The sequence below is a fragment of the Saccostrea cucullata genome, unplaced genomic scaffold (genome assembly GCF_032062105.1).
Source record: "Saccostrea cucullata isolate Sc308-1 unplaced genomic scaffold, CSIRO_AGI_Scuc_v1 ctg482, whole genome shotgun sequence".
Taxonomy (NCBI): domain Eukaryota; kingdom Metazoa; phylum Mollusca; class Bivalvia; order Ostreida; family Ostreidae; genus Saccostrea; species Saccostrea cuccullata.
Genome location: NW_026932110.1, coordinates 263659 through 289726, shown reverse-complemented (window position 1 = coordinate 289726; position 26068 = coordinate 263659). Strand labels below are relative to the sequence as shown.

At 34.6% G+C, this 26068-nt stretch overlaps 1 protein-coding gene across 2 annotated transcripts; it reads left to right on the top strand.

The window, feature by feature from the left end:
- The first annotated feature begins 5196 nt into the window (after positions 1–5196).
- Positions 5197–16070, top strand: LOC134234469 (mitotic apparatus protein p62-like). 2 transcript variants are annotated; one of them, XM_062716546.1, is made up of 9 exons: positions 5197–5356; positions 5664–5761; positions 6584–6706; positions 10410–10500; positions 10809–10972; positions 11065–11103; positions 11288–11379; positions 11719–11746; positions 15940–16070. In XM_062716546.1, exons 1-9 carry the CDS (start codon positions 5326–5328, stop codon positions 15994–15996), a joined length of 723 nt encoding a protein of 240 aa, XP_062572530.1. In that variant the 5' UTR covers positions 5197–5325; the 3' UTR covers positions 15997–16070. The 2 variants fall into 2 exon arrangements, with proteins under 2 accessions (XP_062572530.1, XP_062572531.1); XM_062716547.1 differs by lacking the exon at positions 11065–11103.
- Positions 16071–26068: the final 9998 nt, after the last annotated feature.

Genomic DNA, 26068 nt, shown 5'->3' with positions numbered 1-26068 from the left:
TTGCTTATTGTTTTCAATAGTCATAAGGCTTTGTCATATTGAAATGGCCAGGTATTTGGTGAGAAGTATACACAATATGTCATTAGAGCGTGCATGTACAGATATAAGAGATGGGGTGTTGGGTACTGTATGTATCATGCAAAGACTTTGTACTGATATTCGTTAAAGGGAATTTCTCTTGGGAGTAATCAGGGGCATACATGTAGCCAGTGATGTGTATACATACGAGGGGGGGGGGGGGGCTGCCAAGATTATGAGGCCCCCATAAGGTCCAAGGTGAAGGGGTGTTCAGAAGCATAGGGGTTGTACCAAATTTCATTCATTTTCCTGAAAGAAATTGCTATTTCACTTTCCCATTGAAAATGAAAGACTTGATTATATTGTTGTTACCACAAAGTAAACACTTGAACAATTGAGACTTATTGAAAGGAATAATGCATCAAGATTCTAGGCACTGTGAAAATGAAACTAATTATTAGGGCCCCGCAAGGATTTGCGGATGCCCTATAGTAATCACTCTGTCTGTCCATCTGTCTGTCTGTCTGTCTGTCTGTCTGTCATTGTTTTCTGTTTTTTTCTAATAACTTTTTTATGGTTGCCCAATCAAGTTAAAATTTGATATGGTAGTTCAGTAGGCAAAAATACATATTTTGATGCTAAGTTTGGTTCTCTATGTCTTCTGGTTTGGAGCTGGGGTGGTGGGGTAGATTCCTTAACTATGCATAAGAATGAATGGGCAACTTTTTTTATGGTTGCCCAATCAAGTTCAAATTTGGTATGGTAGTTCAGTAGGCAGAAATACATATTTTGATGCTAAGTTTGGTTCTCTATGTCCCCTGGTTTGGAGCTGGGGTGATGGGGTACATTCCCTAACTTTATATAAGAATGCATTGGCAAAGAGAGATAACTGCTGAAGATGTTCCCATTGTAAACTGAATGCTGCTATATGAGTCCCTTGGGATTTTTCCTCCTGAAGAAAATCCAGAGCATTATCTTTATCTGTCACATTGAGATGAATTACCACCTCTGTCTGCAAATGAAGTTTGTTTTGAAGTTAAGTCAATTTGGAATGCTATGAACACTCTGAAATGTGGATTTGAATATAAATTTTCATAATTTATTTTTGTTTAATTGTTATGATTTCATTGAATTCTAAAAACAAGAAATAGATTAAAAAAGATTTTTTGATTTACTTTTGTTACTTATGTTAATTAAAGAATATTATTAATTTTTAAGGTAGTTGTATAAAAACCCAATTCTATCATTAATACTGAAAAAGTTCTTAGGCCATTGCAAGTTTTTTCTCTGTTTAGCGTCCACCTATCTTTCAAAAACCTACCTACCTATTCACAAAAAACACACAAGCCAAAACATAAAACGCAGGCTTAAAAAGTCATAAAAATCAAACCCTTCAAATGATTTGATCTAACTAACCTGCTTTAATAGAAGAAATATCTATTCTTAAGCAAAAACAAGGGATTAAATGCTTAAAATACACCCAATATAAGTTACTGTACAGAATTATTTGGAGAAATTGACAAAATTCTAAAATTTCGACTAAATTAATCAATTTCAGGACTCCTGATTTTGTTTGTTTTTTCTGACATGGGGTGTCAAAAACCAAGGCGCACGCGGACGCTAAACGTAGAAATAACTTGGTATGGCCTTATTGTAACTTTAAAAGAAAATGATGAGAGAGGTACAATTAATCCCTTGGGATTAATTATCTAGCCTGCTGCAGAAAATTTAGTAGGCTTTTCTTTATCTGTCTTTAAGATTAATGAAAACCTTTGTCTGCAACTGCTGTTTGTTTGAAGTTAAGGTCAAGCCTTCATGATATTTGCATTCATTGAAGGCTGGATTTTATGTAACACAAGCTTCATAATTGTTTAAATATACATTCAATGTTAAGTCATTCTTTACTGCCTAATGTAAGTACAAGGATATTATTTTCAGGTTTTTGAATGTTCAGGAATTATCTGACAAACCAGGATCAGTGAAGAGGGGGGTGAAATTTTAAGAATACAGTTGCTGTTGCTTATTCTTCGTACATTTTGAATCATTCCGTAAGCTGCACCCTTTTAATTTTACCCCATGGCGGGGCCCTTGCTGACTGGTCAGTTTTCTAGTTGTCAAAGTTTTTCATGCCTCATTCTTGTTTGAAGGGAATTTGAATACAAGTTGACCAAAACGGTTTCACTTGCCACTTTTTAAGCCAAAGGTTCAAAGGATTTTTTTTATTGAAAGTCTGTCATTTTCTTTGTCATATAAACTTTTTACTTGTAATCCTCTTCTCCAAAACCACTGAGCCTATTTTAATCAAACTTGGCAGAGAGTACTGTAGGATGAATGGGATTCTACATTATCTAAATGAAGAGCTTTGTCTAATTATCTCCCCTCGGAAGAAGTTGTTACCTTTATTTTGAATAAACTTGAATCCCTTTTACCCAAGGATTCGCTAATGCCAATTTTTGTTGAAATTGCCATGCAGCCGGAAAAGAGGATGAAAATGTGAAAAGTTTTTGACAACAATGACAGAAAAGCTAGCTTGAGCCTCCGACGTAGGCTTCATGCATTATTCGAACCCCACCCCACACCCCTCCATAGCTCAATTTATTCACTTAAACACCCCTCCATATATATTACAAAATTTTTTGAAACCAACACAAATAATTATGGTGGACAGTCTTGTTTATATATATATATATATATATATTATATTTTTTTAATATGTAATAATAAATATGATTACATGTATATTTCATTGCAGTGAACTTGGTATTTTATTATTATTTTTTTGTTTCTTCATATTGTATTATTATTATTATATTATATGTAATGCTTATATTTCATTGTGAACTACCCTGGTATATCAGTACTTCAAATCTGAGAACTTTCAAGTGAGGATCAAGTCAATTTTGTATTGTTATAATCATGATTATATTATTTGTTTCTTAATTGTGTATATGCCCCCAGAGGGCCCTTGATTGGTGAATAAATGAATAAAAAAAAATGAAAAATATATTCTCATTATTTATGTAGCTGCACAGTTAAAATACCATGGAGTCAGCAGTTGACAACCATTCCGGGGTTGAGGAGTGGGGGGGGGGGGTGGTACATGTACAATATTTACTAGATTTAGGAGGATACTTTTCTCTGCAATGTAAGTCAATTTAAACGCGTTGGTTACATACTAGATTATTTTCATTTGATACAGAATGGGTAAAGAATTTATTTTTCTCAAATAATTTTGAAGATCCATTTTCCACTTTTAAATGTGATTTTAACAATAAATTATCGACCATTAAATTATTCACTAAAAGTAATAAATGGGGAGCGTTATTAAAATGACATTAGCGAAAAAAATAATTTGAAATAAAAAGTTTGTCCATTTACTTTGAAAATATAGATTGTCTGAGAGCGGGATATGTCCTCGCCTTATACATGCCCCATTCTTTCTCTTCCTGGCTCAATGCCGACGATATTTATTAATGAACCGTGTTAATAGAAATTATATGTAGATCCTATTTACCCATCAAATGCTACCCCAATCTTATTTTAATAATAACACAGAAATTTTTATTAAGTTGCTCAAGTCTGGGAGTAAAAGTTAACGGAAACAAACCAAGCATATACACAGGCAAAAGTGGCTCACATAAATTTCATGTGACACGAAAAACAAGACATGTGAAATTTATGTGAAAAATTCATGTGATTTTTACATAAATTTCATATGAATTTTACATGAAGAGCATATCACATTTCATGCAAAGAAAACTTCACATGAAAGTTAAAAAAAAAAAGATTGGTGTGAATATCATATAAACTTATATTCACATGATATTCACATGAAAATATATTTATATAATTTTCATAATAATAATAATTTTCACATAATTTTCAAATAAAAAGATAATCACATGAATATCACGTAAGCCACTTTTCCCTGTGTATGGTGAATTAAAATTGGTAAGCCCCCCCCCCAAAAAAAAGCAAACTTAAAAAATAAATGAATTACAAATAAAGCAAACAAATAAACAGAAGAAAATAAAGATATAAGACTGATAAATGGCTTTTATCCACGATGCAGAAAACATTCTTGCTTTATAGACCATGAACCCCACCCCATCCCTTTTCGTTTATTAAAAATGTGCTAAAACCATAGACCCTACCATATATTTTGTTGAATGACTAATAAATAGACCTTTTATAGTAATTCGGTTATTTTATAGCACAGAGTAGTCCCGTAAGCCTACAAACCATGATCAGTGAAGAGGGGTGGGGGGGGGGGGGTCATTCTCTATCCAGAGTTGTCGTTCCCGCTTCTCTCCCACATACACCTCTGTCAACGCTTGTTATACAAGATTCTTGGAAAAATTGTTTTTGATTAAAAGTTGTATTTATAATTGTGTGAAATAATATTTCTTATCGGAAAACATAATTTATTTTAATTTGTTACACCTTAAAAGAATTTTTTAATTAAGATTTTAATTTTTACTCCGCAAAATAGTTTCCTAAAATCTTTGAAAATAAGTCGTTCTGAGTGATTATAGATTTAAAATAGATAATGAATTACAGTGTATCATCTTTATCAATATTTACAGTAATTAATATCATTTAAATTTCGAATCTTCGCTGTTTAAAATTTGTACAAGAATCTTGTACAGATTAGCTTTGACAGATTTTGTTAGCGTTGCGAACAATTTCCTGGAAATATTTTTTGTTTTATTTAAGTGAATGAATTTAAAATTTTTTTTCCATTTAAACGTACGAAAGAATATTAAATCCGTTTAAACAAACCCCTTTTGTCCTTGGAAATGGCTTCATTCCGACACAAGCTTTTAAGGTTTTTGCAAGCTGTTTACTTTTTTGCAGTTTTTTGTTTGTAAAAAAAATTCTAAAGTTTGATTTGTTGGAGACCCCACCCCCCTCGCCCTCGGAATTTTTTATCTTTTCAAACAAGGAACCATTACTTTAAATATTTTGTTTGGAACGATTTCCTTGAAATATTTTTTTGTTTTACATCTATTTGTCAACTAGTTTGTAGATACACCCGTTCAATCTAAACGGTTGAGAGAGAGAGAGAGAGAGAGAGAGAGAGACTCTTTATTGCATTTGGTTTGAGATTTTTTATAATCCCACGTGTTTGTGTTGACATTGAGCATACGGAATTCCTCCGGACTTTTCATCTTGGTGAATCCTACAAGAAGAGGTCATTTTCGCGCCACATGGTGATCTGCACGAGAAATTCATTCGAACAAGAAGCAGTTTTGTCGCATTAGGCCACGACACACGGACAAGGGAAGACGTGCAATAAAACGAAAGATGGCAGACCAAGCAAAGGAGTATGTCTGGGGTAAGATAATAATAACTCTAAAAGTTTAATATGCTCTAATTTTTAGAATTTCCAATGTGAATTTCCTTTGAAATGAACAGACGACTATTTAGCATCGATGAGTCATACATTGTTGATGGAAAATGTATTTTGCCTCTTGATACAGCATCTAAAGATGGCACAAACCTCATTTTGTTGTTGAAATAGTTATATAATACGAAAGTAATTTTAAAATGCAGAACATTTTAGAGGGATTCATTACTTAACTAGACTTCGTTATTTGTATAAAACGGAATTCGTTTTAACTGTGGAATTCTTTGATTTGCAGCATGCGAACTGAGCAAGGAGAAGCCAACTTTTGTTTTCTCATTCAAAGAAGAGGACGAAGATGAAGACTACCTCATCCACACCTTATTTCTTAAAACCGTAAGTCATGTTCATTTGTATACACATGGCTGGTACAATCACCAGATTCATAACTACAGAGCTTGTTAGCTTGTACAAGAGCTTTATTTGCCAACCCTAGCTTTAAAAAGCCATCTTAAACAAACTTATTTCTTCACAATTTTTTTCAGAATGTTTAAAAAGTTGCACTTTGATGCAGTGATTATTTTAAACTTTTGAACTGTTCTGAAAACATTTTATGAAAAAGATACTCTTGAAGATGTGACTGTCTTCAATGCAATGAAGATGTGTCTTCAATGTAATTGCAACCTAAGTCCAAAAAGATTTGGTGCTTATATATACAACTGTTAATTTGTGACCACACAGTTTCTTGTTGAATGAAATTTCAAAAGAGATTCGCTTGTTTAACATGAGAATTGGTAATTATAAGTTACATAATCATCTTTATCCTTGCCTCGCTGCATACAGTTAAGGTGTTGTGTGCAATGGAAACAGCTTTTAGCATTGATGCTTAGTTTTCAGAAGCAGCAATGTTTAAATTATAGTTTAAGTTGATTTTTCAAAACTCCCTTGTCTAAGTATTTGTGATTTTTTTGTCTTAAATAAAAAGCAAAATTAAGAAATCTGGCATTGAAATAACTAAATAGAGCTACTAATACTTCAAGAAGCTAAATAAAGCTGTGGTGAGTATAATTCATTAGCTAAGTAGCTATAATGTACTGATTGATTGTACTAGACATCTACACAGAATGCTGAATATTTATGAAGGAATTGAAATATAGTTCTTTATTTTGTCAAGTTTACTTACAACCACCATACTTAGTGTTCTAATTTGTGTTATAGGCAGTCCTAGGGATTTCAGCAGTAGAAAATGAAAGAAACCTCATACAAATGGAAACAAAAGACTCCTACAGAAAAGATCTCAAGGCTCCTATAGCATCATTAACTCGAGGAAAATCAGATATGGTAGGTGTTAACATTGATTATGCCTCACTTCAAAGAAGTAAGGGCGTATTGTTTTGCTGCTGTCTGTTGGTTGGTCTTTCGTTCACAATCAGTTTCATTCATTTTCTTTGCAGAGGTTACACATATTGAAATGAAATTTGGTCAGGTCCAGTCCAAAGACTATTTCTACCTACGTAGCTATTAATAGCTACCTAGGTATTAAAAGCTACCCAAAGTAGCTATTTTTACCTACTTTCTGCTTTACTTGCATTTTGTGGCCAAATGTAGGAACGGCGCAACATGGTGAGCACAAAATTTCTTTATACAGTTGCACTGATGATGGATATGACAAAAATTTGGCCAAAAAATGATTACTTCGTATATTATCAATTTTGCATAGAAACTAATGTAAAATTGCCGATTTAGGAAGTAATCATTTTTTGACAAAAATTTTGTCGTATTCATCATTAGTGTGACTGTATCAAAAGATATGGTATTCACCATGTTGCGCCATTTGGTCTTTTTGCTGCAAAATGCAGAAATTGTAAAAAGACTAGGTGAAAATAGCTACTTTGGGTAGCTTTAAATACCTAGGTAGCTATTAATAGCTAAGTAGGTAGAAATAGTCTTTGGACTGGACCTGTTGGTATAAAGATTTATCATAAGAATATCTAGGCCAAGTTCTGTTTTGGGCACAATCGGGCTATTTTCTACAAAGTTATGCCACTTGGATTAGGATTAATTCCAATAATTTGCCGTTTCCATTCATTTTCTTCGCAGAAGTTGCACATATTAAATGAAATTTGGTATTAAGATTTATCATAGAATATCTACAGTCCAGTCCAATTCGAAAATTCGTAATATTACGAAAAAATGTAAGATTACGAAAAAGCGTAATATTACAAGTTATCGTAATATAAAACTTGTATTACAATTTTTCGTAATATAGATAATTACGAATACGCGTAATATAGCAGATTGTAAGAGACTACCGTAATTTTCGGATAATAGGTCATACTTTTTTTTCAGAAATTCGCCCAATAACGAATTCGACCTGTATAAGGCATTTACGAAAAATGCCCCAAAATCAATAAAATTTACGTCAATTTTAAAGCAAATCGTTGCCACTTTCATAACTTTTTTCATTATTTTACGCAGAAAAATTATTGCCCAGGTAAACAATAAAATATTTATTCTATAGCTTTCTTACAAAATAAATTGCATTAATTATCCATTGATGACAAAGGAAAACTACATTGCTTCATCTATTAAATAATTCCTCAATGTATTATCCATTAACATCATGCGGTATCCATCTTGTGAAGTTAGGAAGTCTACCGTTTACTAAAAGTAAAACCTTCAAAATTTAAAATTTAAAAATTTTTAAGATCACAACTGTAGTGTTTTTACCATTTATTAGTAGTGATAAATTGAAATAGTATATTAAATATTTTTTATTGTCTTAAGCAAAGAATTAGCAATAAATACGGGTGACAGAAATATAATTTACATTGATTTACCGGCATACAAAGATTGGCTTCTAACAGAATTTTAATTGTCTGAAAGATAAAGGGATTTACACTGTGTACGCAAAGGTGTAACTCCTGTGTTGGTTTAAATGCCTGCGGGGCATGATTATAACAAACCCACGTGCCGTTATAGGGTATTAGTGTTGCACATCATTGAACAAACAAAGCCGTGAAATTCATGTTGACAGTCAAATTGTGAATGTACTCTCAATTAAATTTATAAATTAAACTTATTATAGAGTGTTAATATGATTTCAATTCTTTACTGTTGCTTGATATATACATTCAATGGTCATTTGCGTGTTTTAGCGAATCCCTGGAGAAGAAAAATAAAAATGGCGGACATCGAAGTAATTGTCGTCCACCGGTAAATAATGTCTGAATAAAATTAATAGGAATGTGTCCAAGTTGTTCTTAAATCGGAATTACTATTCTTTGGTCTCGGGTATTTCCCGAATATTATAGCTGTAAAATAATAATGTATTTACATGTTATTTATGCCTTTGATTTAACAACGGTGTGAAACTACGGAGGCATTGAACAGGCAAGTTGGAAAAAAATAAGTAGTAACACAATTTAAAGAAGTTTTAACTACTTTTTTAAAAAAAAACTTAATTTAAATTCTGTACTCATTAAAATACCTGTTTCATTTCTTGATACCTTTATGTCACGGAATAAACCCCAGAAATTCTAGGGGTTTACCTGTTCTGATAAGTTGTATCTGCGTAAGAATCTTTAGAAAACGGGAAACAAAGCCTCGTTCTATATAGTAAGTTCGTCCTATCTTAGGATTTTTCAAAAATTAAGGCTGAAATTGAGCCTTTCGACCTATATACCCCATCGACCTATAACCCAAAAATTACGGTATATTACGAGTTTTCGTAATCCAAGACAAATTCAAGCATTACAAGAAATTGAGTGGTGGGTAGCAAAGTATGACGTCAGTAATATATATCCACGGCTACTGATAGCACGCGGTCAGTTTGGTCAGTTACGCCTATCAGAAAGCATGGAAATTCAAGAAGAAAGTACAGTCAGCGATGGGTGAGTGGACAATTTCTTTTATTATTCTTTTATAGGAATTTTCCCAAGGATAAGACCAATTTTCCAGTAAATTTCAATATTCGCTTTAGCATGTCGCATTGGTCTATATCACCCGAACTCCCTACTTTTCTTGCGAAGTCTACCCTAAAAATCACACCCTCGTCTCATAATTCAACTGTTCGTGCAATTCTTATTGAAATACACAGAATTCAAATCTCAGTAAGTCGTACAAGTTATCGCCCGTGGCATCTCGTATTTTAAAACGTTTTACTTTGCTACCCGCCACTCAATTTCTACAATGCTTGAATTTGTCTTGGATTACGAAAACTCGTAATATAGTCTCTTGCATCTGCTATTTTACGCGTATTCGTAATTTAACTACATTACGAAAAATTGTAATATAAGTTTTATATTACGATAACTTGTAATATTATGCTTTCTCGTAATCTTACGTTTTTTCGTAATATTACGAATTTTCGTATTGGACTGGACTGATCTAGGTCAAATTTGTTTTAGGTACAATATCGAGCCATTTTTGACAGAGTTATGCCCCTCCGACTTAGAAAAATTCCAATTATTTGGGGGAAGGGGGGGCATAAGTGTTTTACAAACATCTCTTGTTTCAGTCTTGTTTCAATCAAGATTTGTTTTCAGGTGATAATATGGAACTGGTCTTTGTTCAAGGTTTCAGGTGTTACTTAGGGTGACTCCAGTGATCAATCAGTGCAGAAATTCTTAAAGAAATCATCTATGCATGTCTAAAGAAAACAAAATGCATGGTTATGATGATATACTAGATAGTTTCTTCCAGAATTGTGGCACTGTGGTCAGAAGATTTGATGTTTGGGCGGGGCTCTGTTAAGTGAAAAGGCATAAAAAATCTCTGCCCATACATACATTTAACAGAAAAACTTAAAGCATGATTAAGATGAGCAAGGGTGCTCCTCAAAATTGTGAGAAGATTTTCACAATTCTTATATAGATCACAACTGTGCCACTAGTTTGATCTAACACACATCAAATCCCTTAAGACTACTGTATTCTGAACTATACTGTATACTACACATTGTTTGTTTTATACCAAAATGCATTTTTTGATTGCATCATATCAAAAATAGTTATTTTTAACTTGCCTTTTCCATTGTTTTTAGTGTGCCCTAGATTTAAGTTTTGGTGAGGAGGTGACATTTCGACTTGTGGAAGGAACAGGTCCCGTTTTTCTCTCAGCTCAAGAAATTGTGGGTAAGTGATGGCAAGTCTAGTTTATATTCAGAATATAGTAGACAGTTTATAGGAACAATGAGAATAAGTAAGAATAAGTCTATAGACTTCAAGTTTTATTAAACTCTAAAAATTCAATTTGGAATTTTGCAGTTTCATCAATGTTTAACTGAAGTTCAAGGATTTTTTTCTCCCCTGCTTTCTCAGAAAGTGAGGGATAATAATATTGGTCGGATCCATCTCTCTGTAATTCTTCCATCATTCTTCCTAATGTTTGGAGATGCCAAATATGCCATTGTCCAATAGCATTCCATTTCTCTTATGATCAGAATACCCGGAAGATCCCAACATGAGTCAGGATGAAGACACAGAAGATTACACAGAGACGGAGGAAGAGGACCTGAAAGAAACGGAGGAGGAGGAATCGCCAAAAAAAGGGGCGAAGAGCAAAAAGAGGAAGGCCTCCACAGGCAAAGCCAAGGGTAAAGCTAAGGTAAGTTATACCACAGGATTAAACTGTACAGACACAATCCCAGAGTCAGATCTGGTCACCTTGTCATAATCGCGTTATTTTTATCACTTCAGAAAAAAAAGATGGAGGAATCAGAAAGTGAAGAAGAGGAGGTGAATATTGTTTCATATTTTGGCTTTATCCAATATAACTGTAACTACATGTCTCCTCTGAATTTGTAAGTGATATTCAAGGTGATCATCTGCTCTTCATATTGTGTCTGATATCGTATTTATTACTGGATAAGTCGTCTGTCTTTTGATTGGACGCAGTGAATTTTAAATTTGTTGTTGTCAGTCTGAGGATGAAGATGAGGAGATGGAGAGTGAAGAGGAGGAGGAGGAGGAGGAAGAAGAGGAGGAGGAGGAAGTCAGCAGCCCAGAAAAAAAGTAAATATAACACAACTCCCTCACACCCCCAAATAATACAGATTCATTTCTTTACCTCACTGGAGAGTGATTTTAAGATGAAAAATTGAGACAATTTATCAAATTATTAAGAAAAGTTTGAAAATGAAACTTGTATAAATTAATTATAAACAACAAATTGCTAGGAGATTGATTTTTAGAATTAGTAACATCAGTAATGACTGTAAATTGTTAGGCTAAGGAATCAGAATTGGAACTAACAGAAGAAACTGTACTTCAGTAGAATTGTTTGAGAAAGTCCCTGGTAGAGTTGTCTTTCTTGTACTAGCATTTAAAATTTGATTCCTTTTCCTTTTGTAGGAAGAGCTCAAGGAAAGATTCTGCTAAGGTAGGCCATTTTACCATTTTGTTTTTTTTTTTTAGGAAAATTGACATCTGATATATTTTGTATTTCATATTTGGAATAAAATTTGACTATATAATTAGGATAACATTGAGAGTCACCTGCTTCATGATACTTCTCTTGAAAATATTGTACGGCACAGTTTCTCAAACTAAGGTCATTTATATTTATGACAAATTTATGCAAAGTTAAAAATCTGGACTATTTTAATACTGATTTATGGAGCTAAAGAATTGCGTGATGATCAGTACCAAATTTTGAATTTTTTTTCAAAACCATCAAAGAGTAAAAATTCATTATTTGCTGTGGGCGCACAATTTTTGTCAACTTTATAATTTTCATTTTTTATTTTTCATAGAAGGCAAAAGTGTTGGAGGTCTTGCTGGATATAAGTATTTTTGTAGTCTAGACAATAATGATTGACATGTAAGTGTCTGCCGCTAAATGAAATTGATTTTAATGAGGAAAGAGTACTTCATAAACTTGTAATTTTTGTCCTGAGCAGAATATTTGGTAGCTATAATCAAATAACAATTCAATTGCTAGCAAAATTACAAGCTCATTTTGAAAAATAGGGGATAACTTTATGCAATACCCTAACTATTGGTTAAAAATTTGGAGCATTCTGTTGATCATCCTTTCTCCATTACAATAAACTCTAGCTGAACTATAAAGTAAATGGAACACACAGTGGCAAATCTTAGTCTAAAATTCTAAGTCTGTGAGATGAATTCAGACATTTCTGGGGTAGATGCATTACTATGCACGAAGATTAAAGACTTGCATACCTGAATGAATTCAGGTTGATAACAGATCTAGGAATGCATGTAGAAATAAACTACAGACTTGCGGACAAACTGTATAGCAATACCTCATTAACCCTTGATCTGCTCAGAATAGCTTAGAATATTTTACAGAAGTACATGGAGGATAACAAAATATGTTGAAAAGAGCATTTGAATCAAAACTGTACAAATAGAATTAAATTGATATTCTGTGTCACTAAACATGGTAATGTTCACATAGTGGGATCATATTTTAAACAGAGACTTAATTGCATGCTGCTTGAAAAAAACATGAATTCAAGTGAATTTTTAGCAATTAATTTCACAATGTAATTATATTAATCATTTTGCACAGAACAGCAGATTTACAGATTTAATCACAGGAGAGAGTTTATTATAATTCCAATGATGTAAGAATTAATCCTTGAATCTTGGTATTCATGTATAAGTCAAAAGAACTTTTAAGCCATAAATCAGTCGTCAGATTTGTTTCCTTTTATGTCTGCCATTCCTGTATGTGACCAGGTGCTGCTAAATCTGGCAGAGGGTATTGGTAGGAATGAGATGCAGTTAGAAAACTTCTCATAAAAGTGAGAATAAACAGTATCGGGGTCCTAAGTGGATGTGAAGAAGTGGTCCTCCATTTATCTGAAGTGGGGATTATGGGACTGTTGAAGGTCTGCGAGTGTGGCTAGGAGGGCAGTCCTCGTGCCTCAGGATCAGGACTTCAAACAAACCCCGCCACTTCCCAACCTCTTGATGCTCATAATTTACAGGTTCCTTATGAGTGTGTATGTTTGTTCATAATTCCTCAACAAGCAATGTCATTTGATTTTACCTATTCCCGATTTGGCTCTTGGATTTCGTATTTACTTTGCTTTGTTCAGAAGTAAAATTAATATCTGTGGTAAAATTTTCACAAATAATGCATTGTACAGCCTGCCTACATTACCTAATATTTTTAAATAATTGAGAAACAGTTTATTCAAAGTTCATCTAAGACTCGATCATGCACTGAGTGTTACCGGTATCTTTGTTTTCCATTTTCATAAAAAAAGATTCCATAGAATTTTATATGAAAATATTAAAATTTATTTCAAATGATTTAATAGAATTTTAAAAATCTTCATAAAAATCTTTTAAATTAGCCTAATGTATAAGACTATTACTTTGAAGTATTAAAACACCTGCCCCAAATAAAGAATCGGTGTCATAAGTTGAATTGATACCGTTTAACTTGGTACCAGTTTTAACTTTGTCACGGTAAAAAAAGTCGATAAGGAAATAATTTGTTATACATGGAGGAGGAATTTTTTTAAAAATATATATATAATTGAAATTTAATAAGATTCATTGATATATGGTCTTGGTACAGTCCTTCCCCAAAAAAATGACATGGTCTAGCCCCAAAATGAAAAATTGCCAATTAATGGCACAAAAACTTTTCTGTCGTGATAATTATTCCATGTTGATGATACTATAAAGCATCAAATATTGTAGATAAATCATTTGGTACAGCTACGTTACCTTGAGCAGAATTGACTATTTTAAAACAGAGTTTCCTCCCTTCTGCTGTTAAGTGAAGATAAAATTTAATCTGCTCCACTAACATAAAAACACAATGTGGGGGGTTGTGGGTCAATATTGACAGAGTGGCTGGTACCCATCACTTGTCTCTCATTTGAAGTGCATGATGGTCATTTAGGAGGGACCTCAAAAGCCGACAGCTCTTATTTGTCAACTTTCACACGTTAAGCAGGTACCCTAATTATTTACTTAGCCTTTTCCTATGATGGCACATTGTTGAATTTAATCTGTCATACACGAGGTATTAAAAGCTAGATTGTTTGCCCATAAAAAAAGATAATATGAACTCATTTGAAAATGTTGCTAGAACACCTTTATTGAAATGCTATAATATACTTCCTGGTAAATTAAGATGAAAAATTAATTTTCAAAGAAAATTTTCTTTTACGGGAGATTCCCAATTCTTTTCTTAATAATCCTTTTTTCTGATTTTTATCTCTGAAAACAAACACAACAAAGTTGCACTCAGCCAATAAAAAGTCCTCTTCAGATTATGCATTACATGGGTCTGTTGGTTTTGTGATTATCGGTGTTGAAAGATGAAACAATTGAAGATATTCTCTGTCAATATTTTGAGACATCTGAGAGGGGGAACTCCACAGTTATGATGAACTTAAAGACTTGGTACAGTCTGTAATTACAACCTTGGGGGTAAAACTCCTTGTCTTTCTCTTTGTAGGGGAACACTGAGGACATCCACTTATTGCTGTAGCTAGTTAGGAGTGGGTGCCATTCCGTGTCAATGCATTCAGCAATCTGTCCTGTCCAGTCTCTGTCAGTTCTCTTTTAAGAAGGATTAGGACAGGTTATGGTCAGATGTCTGTAATTTTTACAGATGCTTTAGAGCATTAGACTTTGATGTTCTCACACTCTAAAGAACCTGAATCTGATGCGATTGACTCACGGTTGCTTAATTTTATGCATGTCTGTTCCTTTGTGTCTGAATTTTCATAAAAAAGTATTCATAAATAGGTTTTTGATTAAGGTCTGTAAATTGTGGTCAGTCTATCAGATTTAAAAGATCTTGCACTAAATATGATGATAAAGGTCTCTAACCATTTCCAAGGTCCTGTCTTCCCAGAAATTTAGGTCACGTTTAGAGTTTGTGATTTGTGATATAGTTCTACCTGGGAAAAAAGTCCCTGGTGGTCAAATAAGGGCTTTGACTTAGATTTAAAACAGAAACCTCTGTCAAGGTAAACATGAATGAAAAGGCTTCCAAACACTACAAGATAGCACAACAAAGAAGCTAGTTTGATCATTCATTCACATTTCAAACTCAAGCATCTAATCTTAGCTCACCATTCAACAGAGTGCTCCAATTGTGTTTATCTTGACCCATAGGTCGCAGAAAAAACAACTCTGTTCTTCAAAATGATTTCCAATTTTAAATTTATGAATGAAAATTTTCAATTAAATGAGTACCAGCCAAGCAACAGTAAAATGTTGGTTGGAGAGAGAGGGAATGGGGTCTAAATTAATCTTGGCTGTCGCTCCCCTGCGCCTCCAGGTAGGAACAGGTAAAATGGGGGTCTGATTAATGAAGCGGGTGATGAGACCTGGGAGGAGGTCGCAGCAGATGTGACACACCAAGTCCTCACCAGAAGTTCTCTGTCTAAATTGGCAGGTGCCCCCTGTAGGGAGGAAATGGTAGCGGTGGATCTTACCACTCCTAACTTATTGAAAAGCCTATCAATATAGGAGTTACCTTGATTTCTTGTCACATGTATACTAGGATATAATGCTAAATTAGTTACAGTATGTTTTATGTATATTTTAAATTAAAAATATTTATCTTTTTATCAGGGTGGAAAGAAAGCTGTCAAGAAGGCATCAAAGCCAGTTAAAAAGGGCAAGAAATAGACTGAGGTTCCAGAGAATGATCTTTGTATTAGAATTGATATCTACTGCTTTATAATAAAAGTGCTCAACTTAAACCTTGGGTTCTTGGTAGTTTTATTCAAAATGATTGCTACATTGCATAGTTATACATCTTGGACCATGAGAAACTCAAGAGTCGGTTTCTGAATGGTGGAGGAATGAGATTTAGAAATGATTTTTCCTTAAATCTGTCGGGGAACTGCAACTGCAAATGCAACGTCATAAGCGAAATTCAAAATTTTAATGATAGATGTTCGAATGCTCTATCAAGGAATGTAATTTAATAACCCTTACGAAGAAATTTTGAAATAGAAATTACCTTTTGTAGGCAAGGCAGTGTGTTAAAACTGTGAATATATAAGGTCATCTTTAAAAGAATGTTTGCCTTCTTCCAATTCAGGGTAAACGAAATAGATTGGTAGGTGGTTGAAATTTTCTTTCAAGTTGAAAAAAAAAAAATGGAGTCGGATATTTTAGCCAGTCGGTCTAGAGAGAGCAAACAATTCTTTTAAAGATGGTATAAGCATTGAATTTTTTTCTGAAAGATTTAGTGTCATAACTGCAACAAATTGTTGCAACTCAAGTTGTGCACATCTTAGCAATTGTATTATGAGAGAACTCTTTAAAACGATAACATTTAAGGTTGATATGTTTTCCACAAAGTGCATTGCAATGATCATTATTGTTAAATGCAAGTTATTTTTTGGCTTGTGAATTTCTGAAGAACAAAAAAACTAAATATACTAAGTCTTGGTTTTACTTAAATATCACTTGAACATTTAGTGAATGAAAATGACGTGATTTTCTAACATTTCGACTTATTTGACGTTATGGATTGCATCATTCTTTCCATATTCTTAAATATTCTTCGACAGTGGCCAAAAAATTCACGTTTTTCAATATTCGTCTCTATTCCAAAATACACAATAATGTAAGGATTTAACTTAAAAAAAAAGAACACGTTTTATTAATTTAATATATAAATATTTTGGTGTTTCTCAAATTTCAATTCTTCGCTGAAGATACGTTTTTGAAAAAAAAAATGCTTGGTAAAGACATCAGGGGCCCGTTTTACAAAACGGACTTTCGACTAAGACCAAATATGATTTTTCATATAACTTTTTAATAAATATACCGAAATTTATTTTATTATTTTTAAAAGAAATGTGGTGAGATATTTTTACACAATTAATTTTGAAGAGACATTAATTTTGCAAAAAATTTACAATCATCTGAAGTTTTTGGTCTGTGTCGAAAGTTCCTTTGTAAAACGGGCCCCCGATTCAAGAAACAAGAAACCCATGGGCCACATCGCTCACCTGAGCACTGTGCTAAGAAAAGAAGCGAAAATAAGTTCAGTACTGAAAGGTTTAGATCTACAAGTGGTCCTTACTTACCCATGACGGGAAGGGGGTATGATTTGAACAAACTTGAATCTTCACTAAGAAAATTTCTATGACTACATGTACCTGCTTAACTTTGAACTAACATTAATTGCCAGGTCCTATGTAAAACTTTGATTGTCTATTGTGGCCCACCCTACCCCCAGGGGTCATGATTTGAACAAACTTGAATTTACACTACCTGAAGATGCTTCCCATATAAATAAGACTTATCACGTCTTTGCTGTTCTCAAGAAGATTCTTAAAGATTTTCCCTATACATGTATATTCCTACGTATAAATTTGACCATCCATTGTGGCACAACCCTACCCCCGGGGGTCATGATTTGAATAAATTTAAATGTACACTACCTGAGGATACTTTCATATAAACATGACCAATCATGGCTTTGCTGTTCTTGAGAAGATTTTTTCTCTATATTTCTACCACAGGTACTTGTGGACAGGACCCCCCCCCCTCCCGATATTCAACCCCGGGGCTTATTTGACATTTTTTTCACAATTTATATTTAGTACACTTATTCAACATGTTTGCAATATGAGCAAATCGTCAAAACCCCAAAATAATCGCTCCTCAAAAAAATACCCCACTATACATTATAGAGAAAGGTCTGTCTTATAATGTATAGTGGGGTATTTTTTGAGTAGCGATTATTTTGGGGTTTTGACGATTTGTTCCTATTGCAAACATGTTGAATAAGTGTACTAAATATAAATTGTGAAAAAAATGTTAAATAAACCCCGGGATTGAATATCGTGGGGGGGGGGGGGTCCTGTCCACAAGTACCTGTGATTTCTACATAACACTTTTATCGTCCCTTGTGGCCCCGCCATACCCCCGGGGGTCATGATTTGAACAAACTTGAATCTACACTACCTGAGGATGTTTCCACATAGGTTTCATCTTTCCTGGCATAGTGGTTCTTGAAAAGATTTTTAAAACATGCGAACGAATTTTCACCATTTCTAAATTACTAGTATCCCCCCTTGACTGGGGGTGTAGCCCTTCATTCACAGGGACCAGTAACATACTCTATTAATTTTGATTTTACCTAATCAAAAAGAGTATATATGGTGATTATGTAAAATCAAATACCGGTATAGTATGTTTCCGGCCCCTGTGTCTTCATTTGAACAAAATTGAATCCCCTTCACCCTTTGATGCTTTTTGGCAAGTTTACTTAAAATTTGTCTACTGGTTCTTGGGAAGAAGTTGAAAATGGAAAAGGTTTACAGACGGACTACAGACAAAATGTGATCAGAAAAGCTCACTTGAGCTTTCAGCTCAGGTGAGCTTAAAAAGAAGCCGTGTGGCATATTATTTTTACCCAATTCCAGGCCTTTCTATTTTCACACTCTTTGGATTATCATATATTTAAAACTTCCATATCAGCGGGGTCATTTGTGTCTTTTCTAGGTGTCACACTGTTCTTCTTGCAATGGTAACATATCTTGGTTGACCTTGAAATAACACTCCCTGTACATTACAGAAGTGTTGTGTTGTTGTGAAAGAAGAAATGCAGGCAAGACAAGTCAAGATGCCTATAGTTGTGTAATAACAGCTCCTTGTGAAATGTATTAAACTGTTAAGGTCTCAACGACCCCAGCGTGTTTGAACTGTTCCTGAATATTTCTGTAAATAACAAGCATATGCCAATAAAATCTATGACTAGAATAAAGAAAAAAAAACAGAGGTTGAAAACAATGATCCAAAATTGGATTGAATCAGGCGTTACCAAAATAAAAAAAATACTTGTTAATGATTGAGAATTTGAATGAAAGTGACTTTAAGTTGGACAAGAATAAGTCTTTTTGGTTGTTAGTATGGGAATTAATATTGCAGCTGTTGCAGAAAAACAACATAATCTGCTTACACTTATTTTGTCTGTGCAGTGACTGCTACGTTAATATTCATACTATCAAAAGGACATTTATATTTATATTTTTGTCTGTATAATTTTTTTATTATTTAAATTCAAATCCAGTAAGTCAGTATTGTATCACTGATATGTTTCATTGCTGCTTAGATCGCCTACGTGTGCAGTCACTGTGGTTATACCTTCACTAGCCAGAAAACCCTTGGCTAACCAAGTTGCAGTGGTTAGAGCATTTGCTCTTAAAGTCGAGGACCCTTATATTGCAGTATCGAATTCTACTGCGTGACATATGTTGGAGACGAGGAGTTCGGATGAAACCGTATCACCCAATGTCCCGTGTCGAGGGACGAAAAAGTTCCTTCACTGCTCATTGGCCATACGTGTCCCCGGTAAGTGCCGAGTAAAGGTCGATGCAGCCCACCATCTCCAAGTAGCGGCATCTCACTAAGTGAAAAATCTCAAAAGGGATATAAAACAACTTTCACTTTAAAGTGTCGAGGTCGCCCGCGTGGCGCAGTGGTTAGAGCGTCTGCTTTAGAGTCGCGAAGTAAGGAGTCAATCCTTACGTCGCGGGTTCGAATCCCACTGGTCCCGTGTCGCAGTAGGGGCTGGCACTAAAAAGATCCCTCCCTGCTCAATGGCCCTCAGTGCCAAGTATAGGACAAAATTTGCAGCTTTCCACGGGCAAGTGGTGGCGTCTCCATATGAGTGAAAAATTCTCGAGAGGGACGTTAAACAACATTCAATCAATCAAAGTGTCGAGCACTTGGTGAAAGAATAGTTGTTACTTTTTTTTATCTTAAATAATCGACTTAGTTCAGTCGCTGCCGTGATTCGAACACACGGCCTTCCGATCGCGATCACGTAATTCGACTTCAACTTGATTGATTGTACATTGTTAACGCTCCTCTAGAGAATTTTTCACTCATATGGAGACGCCACCAATTGCCGATGGAAAGCTGCAAATTTTGTCCTATACTCCTATACTCGGCCCTAACGGCCTCCATTGTACAGTTAGGGTTCTTTTTCGTGCCAGCACCTACTGCGACATGGGACCTCGGTTTATACGGTCTCATTCTAGGGACCAGTCTCCACGTCCCACAGTGGGATTCGAACCCGCGACGTAAGGATCATCTCCTAACTTCGCGACTCTAGAGTAAACACTCTAACCACTGCGACACGCGGGTGACGACTTCAAAAATACGCATTAGGCAATATTATTCACAATTTCATGCAAATTACAGGCCCAAGTAATTTTTTTCAATGGAAAAGTGTCCATCGTAACGTCATTTTTCATTTATTTACTTTCACATTTTTCTCTTTTATCCTGTATCATCTAGTCGATTTCATCCAAACTTGGAAAAGATGCATCCTTGGCTAAACGGAATTCAATATTTTTCAAATTTTTCACTGGGTCACAGAGGGTACAAGTTTTGCAAAAAATGGCAAATATGAAATCTTGTTACCGTGATCAAGAGGTCAAGGTTCGATTCTCGTCACCAGCATTGCGTCAAACGGTACTCAAACCTAGAAACGTACAGGTAGTTTCTGTTGTTTGTCCAAAAACGTACAGGTAATTCCTTTTCCTTGTCCAAAACGTACAGGTATAGTATACCTTCTCCAAACGCCGTTGGAACGTTGAAATATTTTCACAGTCAAATGCAGAGTATAGGTCATAATTTGAAGTTTTTCACGGTCTCATATGAATGAAAAATTCTAATAAGGGCCAATCAATCTTCAGAACAAAAGGGTCATAAACTCATAATGAATCAATATGATCATACTTTTGTCTGGTAAAGAATCGTTTATTTTTTCAAATTCAAATTAAGACCCCTGGAGCAAGATCGCAGGTGCAATGGGCCTAAATTTTGACAGTAATATAAGGAATCTATGAAAATCTGCAAGAGATCAAGTTCACAATTTAAGGAATATTGATAGTAATTTTTAAGCTTTTACATGGTGTATAATCAAGAGGTGGCCAAAATGACGACACAAAGTTTTCGCCACAATTGGAGAGTAAAGTTTTATACAGAAATATATCGACATATGGCAAATTCGAAAGGTGACTTCAGACTTCATCCAGTAAACTTAAATCATTGACCGTGATTTGGAAGACGATAGACAGAAGTTTCATTTAATACATGTTCAGATGAAATATGTTGTGAGCCATAAAAATTTTTTTTTAGAGGCTGAAATGTTCCATTATCCCATAGGAGCAACGAACAAGTTCTACAAACAAACAGAGAGCGAACGCTGAGGGAGACGTGATGTAGAGGGCGATTCCAATGCCTTAGATTGTCTGAACTTTTGTTGCCCGTGTACTGGATATATTCACATCACAGGAAATTGTTAGTTATGTATGATATATTCATCATCATAGCACTTGGAATTAAGCTGTGTAATTTGTATCGCCAAAATTCGCTTCAAGAAGAGGGCGACTCTTTTTTACAGTATGTATGATATATGCACGAGGTAGTTGTTTGGTAAAAATTGAACGAGACACAATTTTCAAAAAGTTTGCTTACTTGTTTTTTGGGATCCTACCCCCCCCCCCCCAAAAAAAAAAAAAACCAAACAAATTCAAGATTTTTTTGCATGCAGGCTGTCTTACGCAAAACGCAAATTGTTTTTCTCACAAAATAAATTGGTTCTTATACCTTCAAGAAAAAGACGACTATTTTGGATTAAAATTCCTACTGTGCAACCCACCGCAAAGTCAAGCGATTGAATCTTATGTCTGCAACATCATAACATGGAAGGCAAGTAAAAAGCATTTAGATCTATATTTTGGTATGAAATATATGGAGATAACGAACAGCATTAAAGCTCAAAATAATGGCCAAACAATAGTTTGAAAAACACCAGTCATGATAAGGAAATGACATCTGAAAATTAATGATAAATTGAATTAATGATAAATTGTATTTGCCAACAAGGTCATTGTATCCACCATAGAACTTACGAAATGTTGACATTAAACGAGAGTGCTGATATTCTTGTTTCACCAACTTGTTTGTCAATAACTTATCTCTTTTCAATTGTGAAACATGATATTGCGTATCGAATCAACTGAGAGATATAAACTTCACATGCAGGTGATAAGGGTTTATATTTCTGCATTAGTATAAGGGAAGTTGACGATTGAAAAGTAAATAATTTTTAATATATAATTGTGTCTTCAAGAACCATTTTTTCTACAGCGGCAATGCACATGAAAGGGCATCTTTCTTTAATGTACATATACACATACATGTTATTGAACATTTGTGAAAAGGAATGGGATAGGGTTTTTCAAGGGAATTCTTCCAGACGCTTTTTGATTTCTGTCGTATCTATAACTGAAGGGTAAAACGACCAGACGCAATTATGATTTACATTTCTCCACAAATAGGAATGTAATTGTAAAACAAAAAATTCGCCCTTTGGTTAAAATTTGGAGAAAAGGAAGAATGTTAGTGATGTACGCGTCGTCCAAAATGTCCCTCGTGGTGTAAATTAATGCTTCCATAAACCATTTTTATAACGTTATGGATTCTGATTATACCGGGGGACTACTACAAAGGACAAATTTAGCTCAATGAATATCAATTGCTCTGTTTGATGTCTATTACTTTGTGATAAAGGCAGAAAAAGTCCAGATTAAGAATCTGAATTCCTTATTTTTGTTCTGATTTACATACGTGATGTCCTTATTTATTTAACCTTACCATTGTCTTTGGTTCTTCTCAGAGGACAAAAATATGTCATTTTAATTAAAAGTTCAGCGGAGTCTTTATGTGACATTTATAGGTTTTCACATCCATTGCAGTTTGTAACAAGCCCTCTCCGCCCAAGGAAAGTGCCACAGTTCTCCAAGACTAGACCTGCCCAAAGGCTTGTACTCTAAGATTACCCACTTTTCTAATTTACTTTAAATGTGTTGTGTCCGTTATTTTAAGTCACGTTTGAGACGTTCGACAATTGGAATGGTGGATTTTCCTTGACTGTTTGCTTTCGATTTCTTTAAAATAAGATGACTTAAAATTTCTCTAGAATTTCAATAAAATAAAATAAATATAAAATAAACACTTTTGTTTAAAATGTTGTGTGAAAAAAAATTTAAACCAAACATAGATAATTTGGATTAATTCGTTTCGGTGGAATTCACGTGTAAAAATAAGTTGCTATATTTCAATTAACATGAAATCGTTAGGAAATGTTACTTTTTTGGAAGAAATGCATTAGAATTGCTCACGGATACAGATGGGAAGAAACATTGATTGAAACAAGTGATTGATAACTAATGAAAAGCCAAGTAATTACTATGCGACTGAGAGACAAATGCACTAAGACCGAACTTAAAATCTCTTGTCAGAAAAAGCCAAAAAGGGTGTTCTTTGTATAAAAATATCTTCCCCTTGTAGTCTTGTACAATCTAAAACAATTTCGAGGTAATTCAGTAAAAAATTTCAATTCGTTTTCATTGATAATGAGCTATTAATCTTTTTCTCCCTTAAACAATTTTTTTTCAGTTGAGTTTTTTTTTTAAACCTACGAGAGCCAGAAGACGTGCAGCTAAACGATCCATTCCATGAGAGATAACTTAAACTATAGGTTCAGCGTAATAAGGCACAGCATCCGGAAAAGGCAAATTCTGCTTACTAAGGAAAACGTCATTGTCAAATGAATGAAAGAAAGGTAAAACGGTTAATTCTACTCTCTGCACTTTCTTGTAGTTGGCGTATCGAGAAGATGATGTTGAGGTTGCCGTTTCAGCCACGCTGCGATTGTGGATAAAGTCTTCTACCAGAAGCTGTAGTCCAAACAGGGGGAGACCTTCAAACAGTTTTCCAGCAATGCTCAGGAGGGAACCTCTGAATATGTTGCACACTCCTGCGGTGGCCTTTGTTTTTGTAGTGGGTTATGTCCTTCAGATAGTTGGTTGGGTGACCCGCCCTCTTCCCAACAACTGAGCAGGAAACTGTGCAATAATATTTAAAGATATGAGCATAGCATAGCATAGCTCAGAATAGCTTTCCATCCATTTTGTTAATTGTTTGGCTCTGTCTAATACTCAGTATTACTCGTCTGCATGATTTTGGCTTGAGTGGTACCAGATTAAGCTCTGTTTGGGCCAACTGATTTGCTGTACAATAGTCCAGAGTCATTGAAAGACTTCAACTTGATTCCTTGCTGATTGCGGCACCGTTTTACTGGCATAAGCCTTGAACTCTGAAAGGCCATCCGTATAACTTCACTAAGAGGGTCAAACCCTTCAAAGTTTTCTGCGTTAAATCGTTTACTTAATTTTTTCTTTCTCAGGCAGGAAAATTGTACTTTAAATGACACAAGGTTTTCCTAAAAATTCTTTTGCAGGCAAACTAAATAAAGTATATGTATAATATGTAACAAAATCTATTATTTTATTATTATGCCTGTCTTAATGACATTAACCCTTGGTTTTCCCAGATTGTTTAGGATTATTTTGCAATGAGTTTGACTTTTGTGGGACACAAGTAAATGGTAGTTTTCAAAGTCGACACTGTGGTATTTTCTGGTGATTGTTTAGCTTTTGATAAACCTACGCCTAGTGCTAGCTGGTAGCGAAGTCTCCATGACATACCGATACGATGATGTCTTGGTGTCGAAGAAGGTGTAATACAAAGGGGTTTACTCCATTAGCTTTGGCTGAACCACAAGTTGTCCACAAAGCAGTGATGATGGTGTAATCTAGGTTAATTGGTAACAGGACTTGTTCACACGCCGCTGGACCGTGGATATCGCATACGAAGGGTCTTCAGCCACCCTCAACTGGATATCCCCCGCAGTCTGTGAGAACACTGGCAAACTCTTAAGAGCGGTCGTTGTGGCTATCAATTCACCAAGGAGAACAGAAGCTGTAGCTTATGCTTCATATCCATTCAGCAAGAGAGACGCCCGGTTCTTACTTTGTCTAGTCCTGATTTTGTTGATTACGAAAAAATAACACAATCTAATATCATGCATAATACCAGCAATAATATAATAAAAGGATTAAATAAATCATTAAAATATATGCAACAATATACCTTCATTACCTGCATACTGGGTTTATATATCTCAGTTGATTCTATACACAAAATCATGCTCTACTTATGTACAATTTCTAAAATGAGGTATGCATTGACAAACAAGTTGAGGTAACACGAATTTTAACAGTCATTGTGTAAGTTCTATGGTCGATACAATGACCTGGTCAGCAAATACAATCTTATCTTTTAGGCACATGCTGACCGACGTTTTTCATTCTAATTGTTAAGCCATTTTCACACACTGAATTGTCGACGGATTTTTCTGTTATTTCCAAGTCATGACAAGGAGCACACGGCGGATTTGACCGGGATGCTTACTCCTCCATGGCACCCGATCCCTCCTCTGATGTTTTAGAGGTCCGTGTTTGCTCTGTTGCAAATTTTGTATTTTTCAATGGACCTTCAAGCTTGAATTCAATACTGTTCGTTATCTCCATATTTTTCATCCCTGTATAGCAGTTGGAGTGTCATCAAGCCCAAAATGTGTACAAAAATAATTTTCTATAAGCATATTGCATAATGGAGCGAAACCTTCATCACCTTTATTATAGTTTGAAAGCTACGGGTGAGAGAATGGGGCTAGCAACTCCCTTACACAACAGTGGCGGCCCTTCAAAGCACAAAGATCGGGGCCTCAATATAAATTAATGACATTCATTGCTTGAAATGAAATATTCTCAAAGAAACTGCTAACATTTGTTATGTTAATTAATTTTGAAGAAAA